A 23,686-nucleotide genomic window follows, 5' to 3' on the forward strand; every position below is an offset into this window, starting at 1 on the left:
TTAATTATAGTGACCTCTCCTGTGCTTACCACTGAGCACTTGTGCTCTCATGTCCACTTTTTCCAAATGCACATACAGTTAATGATGTTAGGGAAAGGAACAGGCTGCCCAGGGAGGTGGTGGAGTCTCCTTCTCTGGAGATATTCAAGACCCACCTGGACGCCTACCTGTGTGACATGGTGTAGGGAGCCTGCTTTGGCAGGGGGGTTGGACTCGATCATCTCTAGAGGTACCTTCCAACCCCTACGATTCTGTGATAACTATACACCTTAAGAGCTCCAAACAACCCCCCTCTGAAGGAAAACTGCCTTTTCAAACCAAGGAACAGCCCAGATACTTTGGGAAGCAGGTGCTGTCCACCCTTCACTCATGGCTTCTGTTTAAAAGTAAAATACAAACTCAAAGAGATGTTTTAGATCTGGCAGCACAGAAATAATAGATTGGACACCCCGTCAGCTGTGGCATTTAAACGCAGGTACGTGACGGGAAAAAGACTGCAATTCAGCTTCAATCTACCACGTTTTTTAAGCCACCTTAAACCTGCATAGCACACATACAACCCGATCCCATATCTGCCCAACGTAGCCCTGCAAAACCGAAAGCACCTCGAGGCACCGCCCACAGGGGCCGAGCTCTGAGGCGTTGAGTCGGCGCTAACGGCAGGAGTTCCCCGGAAGCGGCGTTGGCTGCCACGGCAACGGCTCAGGCGGCGGCGGGGCTCAGCCCGGCCGACATTTCGTAGGCCGAGGTGTGTGTTGCGGATGGGGGCTTGGGGGTTGTGTGTTCCGTCGGGTCGGATGGGTCAGTTTTCTGCAAGGAAACGTGGGCAGGGAGCTCGGATCTCCTGCTTCAGGGCTGCCCTGGAGGCGCAGCGGTTTGCACTCGCTGCCTGTTGCTGTGTGAGTCTCAGACCGAAAGCTGTGTTGAGCTGCGGGCCTGGCAGCGGCTTCTCGGCTCCGGCGCTGAGTGCTGGTCACTCTGGGCTCTCCATGTAGGGAGCTCCAGAGCGCAGCCCACGATTGTAGCACTGGCTGTGCCGTCGTGATGTGTAAGTGCTGTGTGCGGGGGGAGGTGGCTGTAGCACAGCATCTCTCCAGAGCCGTGTAGCCGTTGCTGCACTGAGTGCCTTGTGACTGTCGCTGATGCCTCGGACGGACTTAGGTTTTCAGGTAGAGAAGGTTACTGGAGTTTGAGAAGTTCCTGGGCTGCACGCTGACTTAACTAATTTTAGGGTGTATCTGATGCAGTATGCAGCCTTGCAGGCTGTAAGCCATAGAAGTGTGTTTTGAGTTCTTGCATTCTCTCCTTTTTTTGTTCTAAAAGTGCCTATGAGCTTCTCTCCTTTCCAGCTCCAATATCTGTTGCCCTCCCAGGCCTCAGAGGTGTGAGGTACTCCTGAGTTATCTTGTCTCAATGGGACTGACAGCAAGTTTTGAACAGACAGAAATATTTAGCAATGAAAAACATATAGGTAATTCCTCTTACATTAGTCCTTCAACATCTTCCACACTGTTCTGCAGTCTTCAGGTTGTGGTTAGTTAGCAGAGCTTTGTACTTAAATACTTTACTGGACCTTCTACGCTTAAGGTGATGTGTTTTGGAGAGCTGCTGCTTTACCCCGTGATTAACACTGGGCTGATCTCTGCATTACAGCCTGTAGCGAGTCAGCTCAAAAATGTAAAACTGTTGGGGAATGTTTCCTATAGGAAACCGTGTGGTTTTATTCTGCAGACCTCACCTTTAGAGTTTATAAATGAGACTCCTGGTTGGACTAGAGAGTAATGTGTTCTGGAGCAGGGGTTTGTGAAGTTTACTTGATAATAAACAGGAAGCTTTAATCTGCTTCCAGTGCATGATAAAATAAGGAGTTAGGCATAAAGTAAGTGGAGTTAGAAGAAAACTCCTGATTACTTTTTTTCTTTGAGGGAATAGCTGTAGGTAATGTCAGGATTGTTAAATCTGTTGCGCACAAAGCTGCTCTAGGTTACTGCCATACCAGTTTCCTCTGGTATTAATTAAATGCCTTGTTAGCGAATGTGTCACGGTTGTTTGATTGCAGCTCATAGGGGAAGTTGTTCTCGGAGGATTTGATGCGGGGTAGACGAGGCTTATCCTCTTAGCAAAGTGTGCACAGCCGGGCACCCTGTGGGAGGTGTGATGGAAGCTCCTGGGAGTGCAGCTGCCCGCTGACTTAGGACAGTGTTGTTGGCAGGAGCTGGGCTTTGGCTTCCAGGTGGCACACAAATGAATGCTGCATTGTCTGGCTTGCTGTGTGCTGAACCTGATATAATCAGGGTTTCTATTTGTGGCGCATGGGATCTCAGTTGACACGTGCTAATGTCTGCAAAGCCCATTACAATTAGAGTTTGAATTGAACTGGCAGTATGCTCAGTTTGCTTCCAGGTTCAGCAGCTCACATTAGCAGGTGCTGAGGAAGGTAAATATTGTTTTACTTTGTTGTGTAAGTTGCGATGACTGAGGGACTATGGGCAGTTTGAAGTAAAATGTGCTTTACTCCCTTTCTGTGGGTTGAGTGGCAGGTAAGGAGGTGTTGGAGTGATGCCCTTACTGGGGCTGCTTGGAACCACCACAGAGTTGTTGTCCAGTGAATTGAGGACGGCTCCTTTACATAGACAGAGCTATAAGCAGCCAATCTCGTTCGTGCAAGGGCTTCTTGGCTGTAATCAGCTTATGCTCCATTTGCTTAGCATAGCGAGGGAACCTGCTGCGACGGTGTTTGTGCAGAGTCTTATTCCTGCTGTCCTTTGAAAAGTTTAAGGGCTTCTTAACCACATGCCCACTTGCTGTGCCAGTGCTGCTGTCTGCGTTGCCCTTTTCCAACAGCTATTCCCTCCTTGTATTTTCTGAACAACAGGTGATCCGTGTGTGTTTGACCCAGAACTATGGGACTGTTTGACAAGCTAGCAGGGTGGCTTGGGCTGAAGAAAAAGGAGGTTCATGTTTTGTGCCTTGGTTTGGACAACAGCGGCAAAACAACCATCATCAATAAACTTAAGCCTTCAAATGTAAGTAGGCTGTTTTGTTTACTGTTAATGTTTTACTGAGGAGCTGATGATGCGAGCTGTTATACTGAATGTGATTGTGAAAAACGTGCAAAGTGTTGCTTTGATTTAGTACTGTGTAACAATCATATCTTAAGAGTTCCAAACTAACTAAAACTAAGTGTAAGCAACCACATGCATGTTATGAAAATGTTTACCAAGGAACCAACATTGTTAATGGTCAGAAACCCATCAGTAAAAAAAGGTTTGTGATTACTGAGGATCTGAAACACCTTTCTTAAGTCACTTCAATGTTAGAGAACTTCACTTAGGATTGATTTGCCAAATGTGGATTAAAACAGTTGCTTCACGACTTGTAGTTGCTTGCATTTATCATGTTTCATTTAATGTGTTTTTGAGAAATAATAAATATATGACAAATAATGGAATAATAAATAGTGGGAAGATGAACACTAGCAGGTGATTTCAGCATGTTTGAAGCAAAGTAGCTTCCAAAACAAATAACATCAATACTTGCAGTTCATCCAGTGAAAAGCTTTTGCTGGGCCAGTTGGTGTGTCCAGCATCGTGGGCAAAATTTAAAGGAGATTTCCCTTGGTTTCAGATGTGTTTATGGTAGAGAAATAGATCGGTATTGATGGGCGTGCTCAGAGGTGGAGGTTCGTGTATCCTGGCTATGGGAGTTTGGGATGCTGTGAATTCTATTTTATTTTATTTTTATTTTTATTGCTTTACACGGCTTTTATTTTTTAACTTCCATGGAACTTCTCTTGAAGAATACCTTGGGCCTTGTTTAAATATGTAACTTCATAAAGAGTCTGCTACTCTTCGGACTATGAAACTGCTTACTGGCTGTTGCTAATTGTTTGAGGGAACTGCTACAGTTTATATCATTTTTGTACATCATTTTTTGAGATCTTCATTTTAGCAGGATTTTATGTCATGTATTAAGTGCTGAAGATTTCCTAACCAGACTAGAGAACTGACTTCAAGATTTATTTCAGCAGTCAGTATAAGAGAAGGGTCTGAGGGAATACTCAAGTAAATAGAACTTATTTCTTCTTTGCTTTACTGTAAGTCATGTAGTGGGAATTTGTTTCTGAATGTTTTCATCTAATGAGATGCTTTAGGAAGGTGGCTTTGCATACAACTTGTAGAAGTCCTCTCGTTACAGGACGGGGCAAATTCTCAAGAGACATTATTGGATCAGAATTTATGAGATTGGTTTTAGGAAGTTCAGATGACTGATGATTTTGAGCTCTGGATCAGCACACTTCTTAAGAACGGCTGCTACCTTGCTGTAGGAGCAATCTTTATATTGTCTGGCAATTAGAAGTGTTTCTCTGCCTGTCTGCAGTTGTTTCTGCTGAGCCCAGTAAATACATTTGAAATACTAGAGGTGTTATTTCTGTAACAGATTTTTCTCTTGTTGAAAGGAACTGTCAGCTTATCTGTTCGTGATGGTGAAATACCTCTGTCATAATAAAGCTGCAGGTAGATGAATAAACTAAGCTGTTTCCCTTGTATGTGAGGAGTCAACTGTTTTTAATAAGGGGCTCTAGGAGGTTTGTGAAAGGATTGTGCATTGCTTTCTCAGTTCTATAACATAAGGATCTTTCTGTAATCTAAATGTGATCTTTCTTCCTGCTCAATATTACTGCTTCTTGAAGGAGCTATTCTGTTGTACCAACTCAGCTGATAAATTAACTTTGGTAGCTCAGCGGTGAACCTGGTTGCCAGTCAGATCAACTGATAATGCTTTACATTTTCCCCATTCCTCTGTGACAAATGATGATTTCTTTCAGTGATCTGGTAGTTTGAGCAGAACTACAATTGGGCAGTAGTGTAATGCCTGCTGAATTCTTATCAGTGTCAAACCAACCCCTCCGGTCTAGTGCTACACACTGAGTACTGCTCATCTGGTATTTTGATAGAAGTGTACCCTCATTTATCAAGTAGACATGGGGTATTGTGCAGACTTGTTCGTGTTAACCAAGTATTTTGAGTTTTGACCTCAGTTGCAGTCTTTACACTGTTATCTTCCATTTATTAAAGAAATAAAGATATGTTAATGTCCAAACGTACATACACAGCGTAACATAAAAGAGTGTGATCTCACTTCTAAGGTAAAAACGTCTTCCTTCTGCAAAGCCTTTGTCCAGTTGCATCCACTCCTTTTGCAAGCAAAGGTAAATCCTTGAATATACGGTATCTGGATTTATAAAAATGTTGTGGTTAGCATTGTATATTCTGTATTGGGAAAAACAGATGCGTGATGTATTGATGTTTCCAGTAGAAATCAATATTTACATGTTTCCTAACCTGATTCTAAAATCTATACTTTTCCTTTCAAGGCTCAAACTCAGGACATTGTTCCAACTATAGGATTCAGTATAGAGAAATTCAAGACATCCAGGTAATGGATCCTTTAATTTTCTCCCTTTTAACTGTAATTATACACATTAGTTGGACTTGCATCACTCTGTCAATATGATGTAATTGAATGTAATTGGTGATGGTGTGACAAAACACTGCAGTGTGCTGTCATGTTGTAGTATCCAGAAGTCATAACCACAATTCAGCACTGGCAGTGATAGAATATATTCTATATTTTCTGCTGCTGTAAAAATAGTGAATATAAACAAGCAGTGTATGTAAGCATTTGATTTCTCTCAAGAGTTTGAGAGTGGAGCACTCTTACAATCTTCAAGAGAGGCAGTTGCTTAGATGGTAACTTGTATTCCATTAAGTGTTCTCACTGAAGAGGCTCTGAAGAGCTTGCAGACTAATCTCATTAAATGAAAAATGGTGGTCACAGCCGTAGCAATGTAAAGATGGCAGGGGCAAAGGTCAGGAAAGGAAGAAGGTACTGACTGAGTTGAAGGCCAAGCTATTAGGAAAGTCAGGATTTGCGAAAGTGATTTGGCGAGACAAAGATATTTCAAGGAGGTAACGTTAGATATGATTTTATTATATTGTAACCTTCACGCTATTTTTTTAACTGGTGCCGTCAGTCTGCAAGAAAGTTATTTCTTCTTTGACCTGACGTGTGGGATTGATGGGTTTCCTGTTTCTACAGGAGACTCACAGCTGGGTTCTTTCTCAGTAAAGCACATAAGACAGGCTTTGGGTTTGGCTGTGTGTGAGTTTAAATCTTAACCTCTATATTACTTTCCCTGTCTGGTCCTGTAATAGGAGAAATAATCTGTAATTTTGCAGACCTCATCTCCTTCTAAAGCCGAATTAGGAGGAAATTATCTGGATCAGCTGAATTAATAGAGTGAAACCAATTGTATGAGGTTCTACAAGACCAGGTGGCAGGTGCTGCACTATGGCCATAACAACCCCATGCAAGGCTGCAGGCTTAGGGCAGAGTGGCTGGAAAGCAGCATGTCAGGAAAGGTTCTGGGAGTGTTAGTTGACAGCCAGCTGAACATGAGCCAGTGGTGTAGCCAAGAAGGCCAGTGACATCCTGGCTTCTACAGAAATAGCCAGCAGGACTGTTTCCACAGAAATAGTCATTATTTGGCTCTGGTGAGGCCATACCTCAAGTACTGTGTTCTGTTTTGGACACTTCGCTCCAATAAAGATGTCGAGGCCCAGAGAAGGGCAACAAAGCTGGTGAGGGGTCTAGAATACAAGTCTTATGAGGAGCAGCTGAGGGAGCTGGGGTTGTTCAGTCTGAAGAAGAGGAGGCTCAGGGGGGACCTCTACAACTGCCTGAAAGGAAGTTGTGCCAAGGTGGGGGTTCACCTTTTCTCCCAGATAACAGCAATAGGACGAGAGGTAACAGCCATATGCTGTGCCAAGGGAGATCCGGGTTGGATGGATATTAGGAAAAAAATTCATCTCAGAAAGAGTGGTGAGGTATTGGAACAGGCTGCCCGAGGAGGTGGTAGAGTGTGTTGAAGAACCATGTAGATGTGGCACGGAGAGAAATGGTTAGTGGGCATGGTGGTGATGGGCTGATGGTTGGATTGGATGATCTTCATGGTCTCTTACAACCTTAAAGATTCACAGATTCTATGAATTTTATTTACTCAGTATTATAAACAATGGTCAGTAGTAATGTGGTAAAAGGAAAGGCTGAATGAGAGCTTATTTTGTATTCAGTGCAACTTTCCATAAACGATTTTGCTTTTTAAACAGGTAATAAACACATTTTCTGTTGTGAAATATGGTAATACCACATAGCTAAGTAGGGTAGATCGAAGACAAGTACAGTTTTGAATCTTTTGCAGATGGTTGGGATTTTTAATTGTTTATTTTATTTTTGTCAGAGCAGCAAAGAAAATGGCTTGATTTTGTTCTTTGTGTCTGCCTTTCTTCTTTCCTTTGCAGTTTGTCTTTCACAGTATTTGATATGTCAGGCCAAGGCAGATACAGAAACCTCTGGGAGCATTACTACAAGTAAGTCTATTATTTGTTTTAAAACCTTACAGTTCATATTAGCTGGCATGTACATTGTTTAGACAGAAGTCTAATTACATTTAGTGTTCAGAAATAATTCAGAGAAGACTTATGGGGTTTGGCAGGAGGTTGTTGTAGATAAAAGCAATTCCTAAAAAAACCCACAAAACTGGGGTCTTTTGTACGTTGTTAACTAATGCACTCATGGGAACTTCTCATTACCACAGAGATTAGGAGATAATGCTATAGATGAGATTGCTCTTTCTTCTGTACAATTTCAGTCCTGTAACAAAGCACCAAGGTAAATTAGGTTTTTTTTGCTTTTGTGTTCCTCTGTGGGTAAGAGACTTTAAGGCTCAAAAAACATTGGCTGATGGTGTTTTTGGTGATAGTGATTGTGTTGTTGGTTTTTTTTTTTAATCTTAGGAGCCTCAGAGAATGAGGTAGTACATATAAACCAAGTATTCTTTCTTACTTCACCAAAATACATGTTATCTATTAAGCAGGGTACTTGCCATACGTTATACAATGGTATGTTATTTGTGGACTGATATTCATGGAATGGATTGGTTTGGAAGGGACCTTAGTCTTTTTGTTCCAACCCTCCTGCCGTGGGTGGGAATATTTACTGCCAGATCAGGCTTCCCAAAGAAAGCCCCATCCTTGAACACATCCAGGGATAGGGCATCCACAACTTCTCAGGACAGCCTGTTGAAGCGATTCACCACTCTCATAGTGAAGAATATCTTCATAATATCTGATCTAAGTCCAGTTTAACTAGTGTTCTGGTTTAAAACTGTCATCCGTTATCCTACCACCACATACCCTTGTAAAGATTTTCTCCTCATCTTTCCTGTAGGCCTCCTTTAAGTACTGGCAGGTCACTGTAAGGCCTCCCCTCAAAATCTTCTCGTGATGTCTATGTCTCATATTAGGGGCTTGGGAGCTTGATGCAGTACTCAGAGAATTGCCGTATTGGTAAAAGACACTGTTGTCTTTTCTGTTTCTTGTTTTTGTTTTTTTTTAGTTTAGAAATGTGAAGGTTCATTTCTGTTGTTTCAGTGTTCTGTGATATCTGCTGCTGACTTCCATGAGGTGAACATTATTAAGTCATGCATACTGGTTGTATTTTCAGTTCTGGAGATTATAATGTTTAGTTTGATAGAACTTGAGGTATTCTTTAATTAAGGATTAATGTTTCGTCTCCTTTTCACGCAAAGAAAAAAAAAAAATGCATTAGCAATTCAGAAATTTGCACGGGCAAGAGATTTTTCATTGTTGTTCATGAATTAATTGTTTTTCCCAGAAATTTTGGATTTCTGTGATGCCCTTAGACTTAAATTAGACTCCTAAAATGCCAGGAAAACAAAAGAGAAATAAGTATTGCATTAAAATTGAAATTACAAATATTTTTTGCGAGTCTCCTGTAGCAACTCTTAGTGTGCCCGGGTGGCGCAGTGGTAGGAATGCCATGTTGCAACACCGGTAGGCCCAGGTTCGAATCCCCCCTGTGGCGCAAGTGGTAGAAGTGCCGCTTGGCTACACAGAGGCTCGAATCCCGGGGGTTGGACTCGATGATCTCTAAGGTCCCTCCCAACCTGCACAAGACTGTGATACTATGATGATGAACTCACTGAATTGTTGGATCTTTCTTTTGCTTTGAAGTCTCAGTAAATGAAAAACAATGTCATACAATATCGGTAAAATGCTGAAATCATGAGTTGAATAGCACATGGGTATGTTTTGTCTATAGTCACATTGCCAGCAAGTTGTCTTAATGATTTGAAATAGTTGAGAATGTTCACTTCTTGTTCAAAAGCAAAACAATATTAATGCAGACTGTTGTAGAAGTTAAATAATCCAAATGTGCCTTAGTTGTTAAACACACGGACGTGCATTTTATCTTTGGTGAATGCTCACTTTTATGTTGTTTATTCTTTAAACAGACTTCTTTTAGTGTAGGAAACAAAAGGTTTTTAGTGAAAATCCTTCTTGAGTGTAGCAGTTTTGATTACATTTTCAGAGTTCATTTTTCACCTTGATGGTGGTGAAATCAGTATTTCCAAAGCTGCTGTTCTGTAGCCTGAACCCTGCACAAGCCACACAGCTAACAATCTCATGTCTCAGAAGAATTTATGCAAGTTATCAAAAGGTTGAATTTCAGAAATAGGGCTGGAATCAAATGTTAATGGTAATGAGAAAATGAGAGGAAAAACTTGGGTTTGTTTGCCTTTTCTGGTATTTCTTCTGAAGCCTTAATCGCAGTCTAAGAGAACCTATAATTTGCCTCTTTGCTCTTTTTATGTTATGCAGAGAAGGCCAAGCCATTATTTTTGTCATTGATAGCAGTGACAAATTAAGAATGGTTGTGGCCAAAGAAGAACTTGACGCTCTTCTGAACCATCCAGGTGAGGAGACCTCTTTCCCCTTCTGTCTCCATATTTGTTACATTGCAGTAAGAACAGCCCTTCTTACCTGACACGTTCTGAATATATTACAAATATTTTATGTGTACATGAATACTGAAATGAGAATGATAATCATGGGTAAGTTTTGGGTTGTTTTTTTCTTTTTTCTTGTATACTTACTATTACAAACTGGTCATACCTAAGTTGGGTACATTGAGTTGGACTCATCTCTTGTTAATCTGTACATAACAAAAACAGAACTGGTTTGATGAAGAACAGATTTTGAACTCTTGGAAGCTAGAATGCTGTCTGTATGTAGTGACCAACATACACGCACAAAAATTTGCTTTTCTGATTTTTTTCTGTGAAGATGGCCAATTCCTTTAATGTAACTTTCCATTTTTAAATCTCATTGTGTTTTTTTTTTAATTTTATTTTAATTATCCTCGTTTCTGGCTATCACATATATAATTGTACTAGACATTTTCAGTTGCTTATAAAAGGACAAATTGGATAGAAGAAGATATGTGAGGATTCACGATAAGGAACTTGTTTTTAAGGGTTTGTTTGTTTACTCCAAGTCTGTATTCTTTTAAGTTTTGAGGTCAATTCTTCCATTATTCACTTTTCCATACATGGAATCAAACTTATGTATTTCTAAGCAATATGCAATTTTATCTGGGTTTTGTGATAATAGGTAGTTGCTTCAAGCAGCTAGAATGTAAAACTACATGTGGGAAATGTAAAGTGAAATTGTACTGTATTTTCATGTCTATTTAGCTAGTAGAGCCTTAACTTGTGGATTTACTTTGCTGACACTAAGAAAGGAGAAGCTGGCTTCTGTATTTCTAACCAGGGATAGTGATATGTGGTAGGAACAATTGTATTGTTACAGTTTTTTTCCACGCAGACTGCATCTGATACATGAATGGATCAGCAAAGATGTGGTAGCTAACTGTGTGTGAACTGTCTGAGCTCAATTTGTTTCACATTCAGAAGTATGGGTTACTTCAAATGCACACACAGAAATGGCAGCCTTGCAGAGTTCAGGGGGAGGGTAGAGGTGAACCAAGGGCTGAAGGTGGATTACCTATGGATTAAGGAATTTTGTAACAAAGCAGGTATTAACCACATTGGTAAAAAGGTGATTCTGTAGATAAAATGGAAACCATGGAAAACCAAGGATGAGAGGTCAAGACTGCTATAGTGTGTTGTGAAAATATTAAGGCTGGGGAGATGCAAGCTTAGGTGTTTTGTTTACGAATTAGCATGTTTCTAACCCTGATCTCGCATGCCAGAACTGTTCAGTTTTTGATAAATTTTGTGTCATCTAGTTTTGAAAGGTCATGGCTGTGGCTACCTAGAATATTCCCTGGAACCTAGAACAGACAGTTCTGTGTTTTTGCCTAGGAGCAGCTTAGGTCAAGTGCAGTAGTAGTGTTCTTGTTTTATTGTTTTGGATTTTAATAGACCTTCAGAGAAGCAAAGCATGTAAAGTTTGGTAAAAGTGGATTCTAACTGAATCAACCTACAGCTGTTTTACTACAGTAATCATAGAATGGAAGTGTTGGAAGGGGCCTTTAAGATGATCTCATTTCACTCCCCCTACCGTAGATAGGGATGCCTCCCACTAGACCAGGTTACTCAAAGCCACATCCAGCCTGGATGCTTCCAGGGAGGGGGCATTTGCAACTTCTCTGGGCAACCTGTTCCAGTGTCTCACCACCCTCACAGTAAAGATCTTCCTAATATATAGTCTAAATCTACCCTCTTCCAGTTTAAAGCCATTTGTTCTATTCTTCCTCTGCATACCTTACTTATTGCTCTTCTTTGCTTCAGCCTCTGCAAACCTTGGTTCAAATAAATGTACATGTTTTTGGTTTTTTTTAAGGTTTAAATGCATGCTGGTTAACAACCTTGTGTAGATTCCAATCCCTGAAAATTTTAGGCAGTCCTTTAGTGTAGTAGGAAGTTCCATCTCTTTTTGCCGGGTTTAGTCTGAAGCGGTCAAGTGAAAGGGAATGTGTAATGTGAAGTGTTAACGATGTTAGAAGTTGTACTACCTGGGACTGTTTCATGGATCAGAACCATTTCTTTTTTACTTGTAGAGGGTACTGTCCACAAACACATAACATCTTGTTTAATGACCACTGTTATATTATTTTGTTTATCAAATTTGAGCATTTTGCAGAGTCACAGTCTTTAGATTACCTGTTTAGATGTTGACTCTTGGGTCACTTGTCCTCCAACACATGCTTCTTTATAAAGAATATTGAATGTATAGAAATTTCATGTTATTTCAAAGTTGCCCATCACACATTTGTGGTGTTTGAGTTTTCTTAATGTGTTAGCTCATAACTGTTTGCAACAAGAAAATGTTAGCTTTCCATTAATAGCAAAAGTTGGAGGAGAGGAAGGAGGCGAGAACATGGCATAGTTGGAAATAATGTAATAAGGCAGGAAAAATGTAAATACCTGTGGCTATCAGTTTATTTAGCAGATACCTAGGGAATGGGGGTAGGTGTCTGCCATCTTCCCTCACGAGGTCAGCTCACTTACATTTAAAGCTCCAAATAAATCCTTCACTTGTTTCCTGTGTGAAGCATCCTTTTCCTTATACTGTTCTAAGAAATAGTGTTGTTTTTTTGGTTTTTTTTTAAAGATCTTTTCCTATCAAGAATTCATTGACTTAACTACATTTTTGATAACCCTGCTGGATTGATAATCCTTGGTTGATTTATTTATTAATAATGTGAAAAATTCTTAGCAATGATAGAAGTAATTTATTTATTTATTTATTTATTTTCTATTTTGTTCTCTTTAACCTGACATATGTATACTTCATTTCCTTGTGATGGCTCTTTTACCTTTTGTGGTAATCAGAGAGGCTTATGCTTTTGCATGCACGAGTATGCTAGAGATTGGCATCGTACCAAGGTCATTGGTTTGCTCTGTGGTTCCCATTGCTGACTGAGGCAAGCTTCTGGAAGTGAAGCCTTAGTTCATGTGAAAGTAGGATAAGAGGTGTCTGGACATGCATATTTTTTTCCTGCTTCATGATTTTTTTAAAGAAAGCCAAGGATGCTCTCCAAGATGTTATAAGATAACACAGACTAATTGTATGATTCTGCTTTTGGGATGATATGAATGAATGCGAATCATTTTTTAAACATCCGTTTTACATATCCAGTCTTCACTAAGCAGAGATGTGTAGTATTTTTAGGGAGCTGTTTGAAATCCTGCTCTTCTTCACCAGCAAATTATAGATACAGCTTTATATAAGGTAGGGGGACAGGTGGGTGGAAGATCCCAAAGCTTCCCAGAAAGTTTGTGGGCATTCTTGAAGCATGCATCAGAGGCCAAGTGATGCAACAGCAAGCATCTTGGTAGGATACAATCTTCAAAGAGTTGCATTTACAGGTGAGCAAAGTATCTTTTATTATTTGCAGTTTCATGCTTGCAGAGATAGTGTTGCATATTATCATAGTAGTTCTGCTTCTACTCACTCCTAGATATTAAGCACCGTCGAATGCCTATTCTTTTCTTTGCTAACAAGATGGACCTCAGGGATGCAATATCATCTGTGAAAGTATCTCAGTTATTATCATTAGAAAACATCAAAGACAAGCCTTGGCATATCTGGTAAATTTTCTTTCTTCCTCTTTTTTTGGTGTTAATTTGTACATTCATATTCTAGCACTCTCATGCCACTCATTATGTAATACAAACTAAATAAGCCAGATAAAATGCTGTGCTGCTATATGTGGAAGGAGTAGAAACATTACAATACTCGCTGTGAAATTTATTTTAAACACACAATGCTTTCATGTAGACCATGACTTGAAAATTTTCGCAAGAGATCTGTTAGCCAAATATTGAAACAGAAAACTTAACCAAGCTCAAAATGCCCTTATCAGAAGAGTAGCTGCAACTGTTTTTGCTGGAAAGTAGAACTGTTGTCTCTCCTTTCTGGGAGGATATAAAGATTTCCTATAGGAAAAAAAAAAAAAAAATTGTATTCACACAGGAGGGGAGAGGGAAAAAAAGAAGTGTTTCTTAATTGCTTTATAGGCATTAGATTTTTGTTTTACTGAAGTTCTCAGGTATTATGAATTAAAAGTAAAATCAGCAGCTAAGTGATGCTTAGAAATAAAATGTTCATTTACGCCCTTTACTATTAAATTTTATTTCTCTGGGTGTTTTATTATGGTCCCAGCTTTACATTGATGGATTCTCAAGCTACTTGAAAAATAATTTTATAGATAACCACAATAACAGCAGAGATTTGCTACTGTGCTAAATTTCTTAAGTTGCGGAATAAGGAGCCTTAGGCTGTTGCACTCTTTTAGATTCTCACTGTTCTCATGGCAGCTTGACTTTATATATAGACAGTTCTAGGGTGTATAATAGTCTGACAGCTTCACAGTGTATAGAAATTGCATGGGAAGAGGGTCAGAGCTACTTCATTTACTGTCTAAAGTAGCACTGATGTATCTTCTAACAGTATTGCCTGCAGAGGGTGTTGCTTAAGTGTATCTGCAGCAGAATACTGTGGCTCTCCCTTGTGTAGGTGCTTTTCCAGAGGCCCTCATGTTCTAGGAATGATTCCTCAGCCTGAAACTAGAGTAGTTTCTCAAAATAAAATAGGCCACATCTTAAAATGGTGTTCCTACCTTGGGAATGCATAACATGAGAAGCAGTCTTCTCCAGGTGAAGAAAACTGAAGTGTAGTTTATGCTGCTTGGCAATTCTGAAGACTACAGGTTTAGTGATGAAACTGGTATTATTGCAATATTTTCACTGTTTGGTTTGTTTCTTTCAGTGCCAGTGATGCTCTTAAAGGAGACGGCTTACAGGAAGGTGTGGACTGGCTTCAAGGTATACTGTTCTATACATAATTACTGCTCTATTTTCATTCAGTTAAACTCTGATATTTTATTTTTAAGTTTTTTCTTTATTTCCTTTGTTTTCTTTCTGTCCAATTCTGCTGTCAGATCAAATCACACAGTGAGTACTGATGCTCTATCTCATACTTACCTCTCATTTATACCCTTAATACACATGCAAAGATCGTATCAGATCCTCTGCCAAAAATACACTATGAAATGTTATGTATACTCTTACAGACAGAGCAGAACAATTTCTTGTAGAAATAATGATTCCTGGTGCTCTTGAACTTCTATTCGTATAGCAGTAACTCAGTTTATACTTCAATTTATTCTTACTTTCCTGTCCCTGTTTTCCGTATCTTATAGTTGTGTATTTGGAAACAGTGAATAAGCAGCCTAGAAAAATAAGTACACTGCTTTCAATCGTTCAACTTCAGTTCTTTAACCAGCTCAGGTTATAAGGATTCTAGTGTAGGTAGACTCATAATTACATAGAAAATAAGGGGTCTGGCATAGACAATATTTTACATATGCACTCTCAATTGCGAACCTGGTTTGTTTGCTCTGTATCTCCTTATGTTGCGTATTGGTAAGGATCTGGTCTCTTGTCCTCCCGTGTACAGTTAAATGTATAGAACGGTGATGTGTGGTATTGTTCTAATTTTAGCTCCCCCTATCTAATGTATGTCGCTTATACTGTACATGCATTAGGTAGTGTAGTATAATCTGAGAAGAAAATGTGTGAGATGGTTTGCCTGGATAAGTGTTCTGTGCTGTGGTAGCCACTAGATGTCAGCAATGTACCAGAATCAGTGCCATTAATTTCCTTAAAGGGTGTAACTAAATATCTAGCATTGTACCTGATTGTCCCCACTTGTTCATGGATACAGTTAAAATGAAAATTTCTATTATATTTTTAAGGAATAAAAACGTTTGATAATCTTTTCAAAGGAAGGGATGCTATCTGGAAATCATGTCCCCAAAGAGATTTGTTGCCTAGCTGAGGGAAAGTTTGCATCCTCTAACATTAAAAAGAATTTTGTAGTGAATAAGCAACATCTTACTATAGAACCTCCTTCACTGTTGCTTTATATCACAGAGAATAGATTCCAAATCAAGTATTTCCTACTTGTAGGCATAGTTCTCATTTTGTGGTCTCTTCTTGTTGATTCCTGGTCCTCTGCTTGTCTTTGATTGAAATTCTAAGATTCAGTCCAAATTTGGAGCTGGTAATTTTGTACATTGCATCAAGCTACTTAAATATATTGCCACAGAATATTTACACAAGCATTTGAGGTCCTTTTAAGTTGTATGTGTAGATTTCTAAGCTCTGCAAGTAGGTAATTGTACTGTTGCTTATTAATAAAGCTCTTTGTGGCTATTCATTTCTCACGAATAGCAGAACTTACTAATTTTCTGAGCTGAAATTCTTCTGGCACAGATTTTACCTAAAAGAATAACCACTAGCTCCCATCTCAGTCCTACCTAAAAGCTTAAGTGGGATTGATTTTTGAAGTGGATTGTTCCTAAGTCTGAACAGCTTGGTGGTTATACCTTCATTGGATGAAGAATAAACTTCAATTCCAAGAATCAGTTTCTACTATAATTCTCCTACCCATTCCTGGAGCACTGAAGAGGAAAAACTTAAGTCCTGGATTTTTTGGGTGTCATAAACTTAAGTGAAGGAACAGACACCTATTTAATGAAAATATACAGTACGTTTTGTTAGCAACAATACTTTTCTCAGTTCCTTTCTCCAGACCCATTTATAGTTTTTTTGCAGCTCTTCATAGGTTTGCTGATTTCAGAAGGGACAGGTCTTGCTCTTTTTTTTTCCCCCCTAAGCAAATGCTGATGTTGCTCATTTCCATGTTTTACAATGGGGATTTTTATTGCAACACCATATCATCAGTAAGGTAAAACTAGCCTGTCTCACGCTGGTCTAAACATAGCTCTCATTCCCTAGTACTGCTTGTAATTAAACTGTGCTGACAACAACATTTTATAATGGGAATGCAATACATTTATGCTAACGAAGAGAACGTTTGAAGTAAATTTGGAAGTGGCAATCAGGCTCTCTGTGTAGAGAAGCATGGTTACTGAGAGCAAGGATGTTTCCATGTGAATTATGCAAAAACAAACTTTGGTGTTCATGGCTTTTAGGGACTTAGTTCTAGTTTAGTTATGTGGAAACTGACATACGCACAAAGAATTGAAATGTGTTTTTCATTGTTTTCAGACTTCAGTCTCAGAGTTGCAGCTTGTAAATGTTAAAAGATGAATTACGTGGAAGATTATTCCTCTATGGTAACCTGTATTTGGGGAAAACTGCTTTGCTACAGAGGAATATCAGTAGTGGATAACAGAGCAAGCTAAAAACAACACAAACTTCATTGTTTCCTCCATTTTAACTACACCAAAGACATACTGGTGGTGTTCTGTAAAATGGACATACTGGGTTTATGTATTCAAAAAGTGAAATGGAATATTAATTCAGCTTACTTGTAGTTAATAGTAGATTTATCTTTTTCTTGACAGATCAGATGCAAGCAATGAAGACATGAGAGATAAATAAAAGATGTATGGCGTTCTTTCTTCCAAACTTCATTAGCAGGTGAAAAGTTCTTTGAAAGGAAGAAAAGCCTAAAGAAAATGGAACACTTCAGCTAAATATTCTGTTATGATTTGTTTCCTTTTAGTATCTCTTCCAGAAAAATAAATACTATGTTATCTCTATCTCAGGAATGCACATCCATGAATTAAATTGAACTGTGTGACTGGGGAGTGTATTTTAAACCAAAAACATGTAAGTAATAAGCATCTGCATTCATTTGAGTTTTTGGTGATAATAAGCCATGGGGCTGTACACCACTTCTTGGAGGAAAACAACTTTTGAACAAATGGGAGTATTTATATTCCTGAGGAAGAGTAGTCAGCACTTTCTGAAATGAAACTCTATGAAATACCTAAAATAGAGTTCCTACAATAGGGTTTTTTAACTGTAAGTTTTGACACTGGGATTTTTTTTTTCAAGTAACCATCTGCAATAGACTACTGGAAGAATATTTTGAGGTTAACATCGGTTAAAATGTTAATTGCAGCTTTTACAAATGACTGCAGATGTTTTAAAGAATTTCACATTATTAGATGTTACAAACATTTTTTGTGCTCTGTCACAGTTACGTTTGCATTCCCATCAATAAAACTTCAGATATACAACGTGTCATGTTTTTTGTTTTCTTTAAACAGAAATGTGTTCATTGATGGCCTCTACATGATAGAGATTTTCAGTTAATCTCATTTGGAGTTTTCGTCCATTTTTTTTAAATGCAAATTGGATTTTATAATAAAACAGTTACCTCTTAATCTTTTCTTTAAATTGCATATAGTTCAACTTTCTGATAAGCTAGACTGCAGTTCCAGGCATTTATGGAATTATATGAAAATTATATTTTGGAAATATAGCTAAGGAGCACCAGTCTACTAGATCACTAGAATTTAATATGTATTATACTTGTCTTGCGCATAAAAACTACTTTACTTTCAAGAATGACTTTAATAAACTTTCCAACTTCAAAGATGCACTCTGGGTAACAAATCAAGACAGCGCTAAGCACTGTCATACCACCTCTTCCCTTTTTAATGCCTCTTCCCATGGCTGATTAACAGGAAGACTTGCACTGGGAGTGATGAAGGTGATTCTTCACTGTATTTTGCTCCCACTAACAGCTGATTTGTGTGGAAGATGCAGTATGGAGGTTTTGCAAAATCTTTTTCCCTACGTTAACATGTAAAACACAAAAATGTTCTGTAAGCAATGCCTATAATAGCTCACTTAGTTAATAGAAGAATATTTGGAGCAAATGTATTTTGAGCTTTATTAAATGGCTAATTCTAAGTCATCTGCTTTGCTCAAGGGAATTCTTACTGTAAAAGAGCCTTTCCTACAGGATACTATTTTTCTGACAGTTGTTTGTCATGAAAATATTTGCTCTTGAAGCCCGTTTCTCTGCTACTTTTGGCTTTCTGTCAACTCTGCATCTAAAAGGTATATAATTAAATATGGAAGAGGAAAAGCTACATATAACTTTATTAACTCAGAATTTTGTGGCAAATAACTTCTGGTTTACTTTGCATTGGATATTATGGTAACAGTATTTGGAGCATTTTTTCATGGTGTAAATATTTTGTAATTATTCTGGTTCACTGAGATGACTTATTTAAATGAGATATTTATTTTAAGATGGCATTATTTTTTTTCCCCTTACTAAGGCAAGATTTAAATTCTTAAGTAAAACCTATCTCCATTTCAACTTATATTGAATAAAAGTGTTACTGCAACATGGATCTTAATGGCTTGCCTGATGACTTCTTGTTTATGCTGGACCACACGAAGTACTGTGTTTTTCTTATGGATTGCCTTTATTTTCATGGGAAGCTGTTTGAACTTAGTGCTTTGTTCTTTCACCCACAAATCTGAGGGAAGTACCTTATTACCTTCTGCTTTTTGCTTTCCAATGCAATTAGTAAGCTCTTTGAAAACAGCAGTTATGTTGGCTATGATGATTACTGTTCCTCCTTCCTTTTTTTTTTTTTTTATTTTTGGCACCTCAGAGATCTTTGTGTTGAATAGAGATTTCTTTGAAGAAGTGTGGATGAGGATATTCCAGTGTTTCCTTTTTCCATTATTGATTCAGCCATCATGTGTCTCCTAGAGCATTTATGATCATTGTAAGGAATATAAAACTGCATTTTTTCCTCAGTGTTACCATACATGACAGGTTAAACACACAGCTGAAAGGTAATAAAGTGACAGAAAGACTCTGTGAGACACTTTGATCTTGACAACCCACACAGTGTGATGCGTGGTTGCTTCTTTGCTACATATTTATGAATTTTCTTAAAAACATGCCTGATCACCTATAGGACTGTATAACATATTTAATTGAAATACGAAGAAGTCACTTATACATGCAAAGCACTGCCTCTTATCTCCTCTTTACAAGCAAGGGATAATAAAGGTAATGTGTGGATCTGAGTTCTTTCTAGCTTTGCCTCTGGTACTCGGGACACGAGTCCCTGGGAATTTTGTGTGTTTAAACCTGTAGCTACATGAAGGTTTACTGAGGTTCAGCATGGTCTGATGACTCCTGGACAATTTTTCTGCTGAAAAAGTGAATTTCTAAGGTTAGGTTGTAAATGTAATGGATCCATCTTTTATTCTTGCAAACTGTAATTATAGGCACCTTGTTTTTTATGTACTAATGAGAAAGATAGTTTGCTACGAAAGATTAGACATAGCCAAACAGTGGTGTCACTTGGTTGTCTACAGAAAGGTATTCTGGTGTGATAATACAAGGAACAGTAGCATTGTATTTCAGTGCTTCCTTAAAACAGCTGTCCAAATGCCTTACTGTTGCTCTCAGAAAACAGGTCATAGCTTTGAAGCTGTAACTATGAAATAACTTTTTATTAACAGTAAGTCATAATAATGCTGATTCAATATATTTGTCTTACAGATAACTTATGTAAAGTTGGATCAAAAAAATAGAACTTCCAACAGATAGCTCTCCTTATCATTTGCCATTTGTTTCTTTAAATCTCTCTGGCTTACCTCATTTCTGTTGCACAAAAATCCTTATAAATTGTGCTCCTAAACTTTCCATTGTGCTCCTTCTGACTTTGTCAGAGGACTTGCCTTGTTTTCTTTTTTTCTTAAGTTATTCAAGTACTATGCTAGAGACACTCTGCAGCTCCTTCCCTGTTGTTTCTTTTGAGAAACAAAATACATAATGAGAGAAGATCACAGGAGATTGGAATGGAAAAGCAAGAGAGGAAATTACTGAGAAAAGACTTCAACTGTTCTCTTTTGGAAAGGTCAGGGAAAAATTGTTTTGGAAGGTTACTTTGGTGTATAGTTGTAATTACAGAGTAAATAGATAGCCAGAGGGTATCTAAGAAAAGACTTGACTCACCAGTGCTGAGGCTTTCAGTCAAGATATCCACCACAAAACTCCACACAGGAGCAATCTCCAGAGAGAGATGCTACCTTAGTGGTGGTCAGCCTTTAAATAGGATCTAGGAGAGGCGGAGTCAAGGGGCTCCACCCCTTCTGGGAGCAGAGCTGAATTACTTTCACCTGTGCTCCCACAGCTGACTCGTCACTTGCCTCAGATGGTTAATCAGAGGTTCAGGCTGTGATCAACAGTTTCCCATACACTTTGGTATGTCCTGACCTTTTATTATCGCTGCTGTACAGTCTATGCTTGACTGCCTAAGTTGTAAAATGTGCTGTTACTGTGCCAAGGCAATGTACTGGGTACTGTTTAATCAGAATTAGGGATTTACAGTGCAGTCTTTTAACAAGTAAAAGTGCCAAGTGCTTTTAGTTATATTCCATAACCATATTTCAGTTCTGAGGCTCTGTAGCAGTAAGTTACATCATGAAAGCAACTGTGTTGATGTGAACAAGCATTCTATAATTAATTTACTAATGTTCAGTCGGTTGGATTGATGCTTAATTGGCCAGATATTTCTATCCACATGCAGTTCTGCTTGTTTTCAAGAGTACGGTACTAAGATGTTCTGTTCCAGTGGATGTCAGGATCTCTCTATCTGCTGTGTTTACTTCTTCCGCTTCCGAATGATTGCATGAAACTCACTCCTACTACCCTCTTTCAAAATTATCTTTAAAATGAAAGATTGTTAACATTTTTGAACCATTAAATGATCTTACATTCTACAAAATACTTAGAAGAAGAAGCTATACTGCAATCATATTACTTGGATATCAACTCACAAGAGAGTGTAATTTCTCTGTGATGCAGTGGACACCTTTGAAAATCAGGTGAACTCATTTAGTAAATGAAACTTAGAAACTTCATATTAGGCAGTGTTTTTAAAAAATACCTTTGGAGATAGCAACTAAACTGTAGATTTGGCAAGATGTTTTTTGGACCAAATGGAGATCTCTGAAGAGTTGCCTCTCTGTTCTCATTAAAGGGATGAAAAGGTAGTAAGAAAAGGATGGAGGAAACTTGGGCATGTGGAAGGAGCTTGTGTGGGCTGGAGTAGTCGAGCTAATGCTAAAGAATATTTATGAAACCCAGGCCTCTTGAGGCTCAGTGAAGCAGCCATGTTAATTGAAGTGGATACTTGGCAGTACAAGCTCTTCAGTAAAGAGAATGGCCCTATTACAAAACTGGTTTTGCAGACCAGGATAGTTGGTGCTGAAGACCTGATGTGCACAATCCATTCCTCTCTAAGATTTCTTCAAGCCTGGCTCTTTTCTGGCCCTTCAGAATGAGTGCCTCTGAGTTACTGGCTCAGATAAAATAAAGTCTGTTTTACAGTTTAGTTTAATTTTAAAAATGATTGATTATGTAGTCCGAGCCTATGTTGCATTGTAAACAAAAGCACTGTTAGTGGGGACAGCCTTCAGAGTATCTTCAGTGATCTGAACTAAAGCACTAGTATGGGTACATCTACCTGGACTCAAAAGATAAAGGAAGGTTTTAAAGCTGTTTAAAGCTTGGAGCTGAAATCACATAAAAGAATAGAGCTCAGCCAGAGTTCTGCAGAGGCCATGTTACCCCCATAATAATTCTAGTGAAATGTATGTGTGTATGTATATATATGTATGTATGTATTATAGAGAATAATGCAATAGCTTGTAGTATGGTACAGTCAGAACTGGGAAAATTCATTCCAAGTATGAAGAATACAGCCACTGGATAAGCTAAGTGGTGTATAATGCTTCCATTTTAGAGGAAATGACATAACATGAGTTGTGAAAAATGTGCAGTCATGAGTAAGAAGAATTATTAGTGGCTGTCAGGAGTTTTTAGCTTTTCCAGCATTGTCTGAATTGGTCATAACACACATTGAATGATGTCACTAAGAAAGCTTAGCAATGCTTTTGTTTCTAAGTACTCACTATGTAAGGAAATCTCTTTAAATGCTTGTGAATAAGATTATAACATATTAGCATAAGCCAAGCAGGAACAAAAATGTCTAAATAAGGATGTAACAAGCAACAGGTGGATGGAATAAACCGTTAAGTGTATATTGTTTTCATCATTTCTTATTCATCATTAACTGTAATATAAATGGATTACATGAAAGCAGCTTGGTCCCAGTTTGACATCATTGTATATGACGTGATTATGCTGGCTGATTTCTTGGTTCTTGGTTGAGTGGACCAAGGATGCATATAGGGTTTATTATCCAGGATAGCATATTCCTGCTGGTAAAGATGATATTTTTCCTTTGTAATAATTTTTATCTTCTTTTGTGAAGGAATAATTTATATTCTTAGAGTAGTTCTGTTTCAGAGGGGAACTCTGTTCTGAGATGCCTAGAACCCATGTGTAATTTTTTACCTGTTTCTGAGGTCTTCTGTTGGTAATTAAGAGTAAATGCTCAAAACATTTTTGGAAGCAGTTTCAAAGGAGGTTCAATAGATCTGAAAATTAATTCAATCTAGTGATTAGACAGTATTACTGCATATTGCAATTGACATTTCAGCTTTAGTATTTCAGTAATCAATATCATTAAAAAATAAGAACAAAGCCTAAAACAACTTCATAACAGCCACTTCGGGACTGACTTAATGATAGCAGCCCGTGTACAGGTCTTTCACTTTGATTTGAATCAGATTTGCTGAGACTTAGGTCAGCACAAGGAATTGTAAACAAATAAATAGCTACTGGAAGAAAGAATAATCAAATATTATTTATCACACTCCAAAAATCTTTGACTGTGTATAAACAGGTAACAGTTGAGCTTCATTCCAGCCTGTGTAAATGTATATAGTGGGTTGTTTTGCAGATAGTTAATACTTTTCTGCCTCAAAGATTCCTGTCTTTAGGGAGGAAGTTGCATAATTCAAAGGACTGAAAGTGAAGCTCTTATGACAAAATTTATGAAACTTATTTTGGAAACTGTTTTGCAGGGA

General features: G+C 38.4%; 1 protein-coding gene across 7 annotated transcripts; it reads left to right on the forward strand.

Moving 5' to 3' along the window:
* The first annotated feature begins 672 nt into the window (after positions 1–672).
* On the forward strand, positions 673–17,949 carry ARL6 (ARF like GTPase 6). 7 transcript variants are annotated; one of them, XM_085526592.1, is made up of 9 exons: positions 673–748; positions 2,876–3,026; positions 5,378–5,439; positions 7,365–7,433; positions 9,747–9,841; positions 13,354–13,483; positions 14,664–14,719; positions 14,836–14,848; positions 17,269–17,949. In XM_085526592.1, the coding sequence occupies exons 2-9, from the start codon at positions 2,904–2,906 to the stop codon at positions 17,303–17,305; spliced, it is 585 nt and encodes a 194-aa protein (XP_085382718.1). In that variant the 5' UTR covers positions 673–748; positions 2,876–2,903; the 3' UTR covers positions 17,306–17,949. The 7 variants fall into 7 exon arrangements, with proteins under 7 accessions (XP_085382718.1, XP_015734403.1, XP_085382728.1 ...); XM_015878917.3 differs by lacking the exon at positions 14,836–14,848; XM_085526602.1 differs by lacking the exon at positions 13,354–13,483.
* The last annotated feature ends 5,737 nt before the right edge of the window (positions 17,950–23,686 follow it).

Source organism: Coturnix japonica, chromosome 1, assembly GCF_054131305.1.
Source record: "Coturnix japonica strain WE chromosome 1, WE-NBRP24, whole genome shotgun sequence".
NCBI lineage: Eukaryota > Metazoa > Chordata > Aves > Galliformes > Phasianidae > Coturnix > Coturnix japonica.

Coding starts and splice junctions, on each gene's coding strand:
- ARL6 (XM_085526592.1), top strand. CDS start 2,904: ATGGGACTGTTTGACAAGCTAGCAGGGTGGCTTGGGCTGAAGAAAAAG. Junction 3,027..5,377: donor ATAAACTTAAGCCTTCAAAT/GTAAGTAGGCTG, acceptor TTTCCTTTCAAG/GCTCAAACTCAGGACATTGT. Junction 13,484..14,663: donor GACAAGCCTTGGCATATCTG/GTAAATTTTCTT, acceptor TGTTTCTTTCAG/TGCCAGTGATGCTCTTAAAG.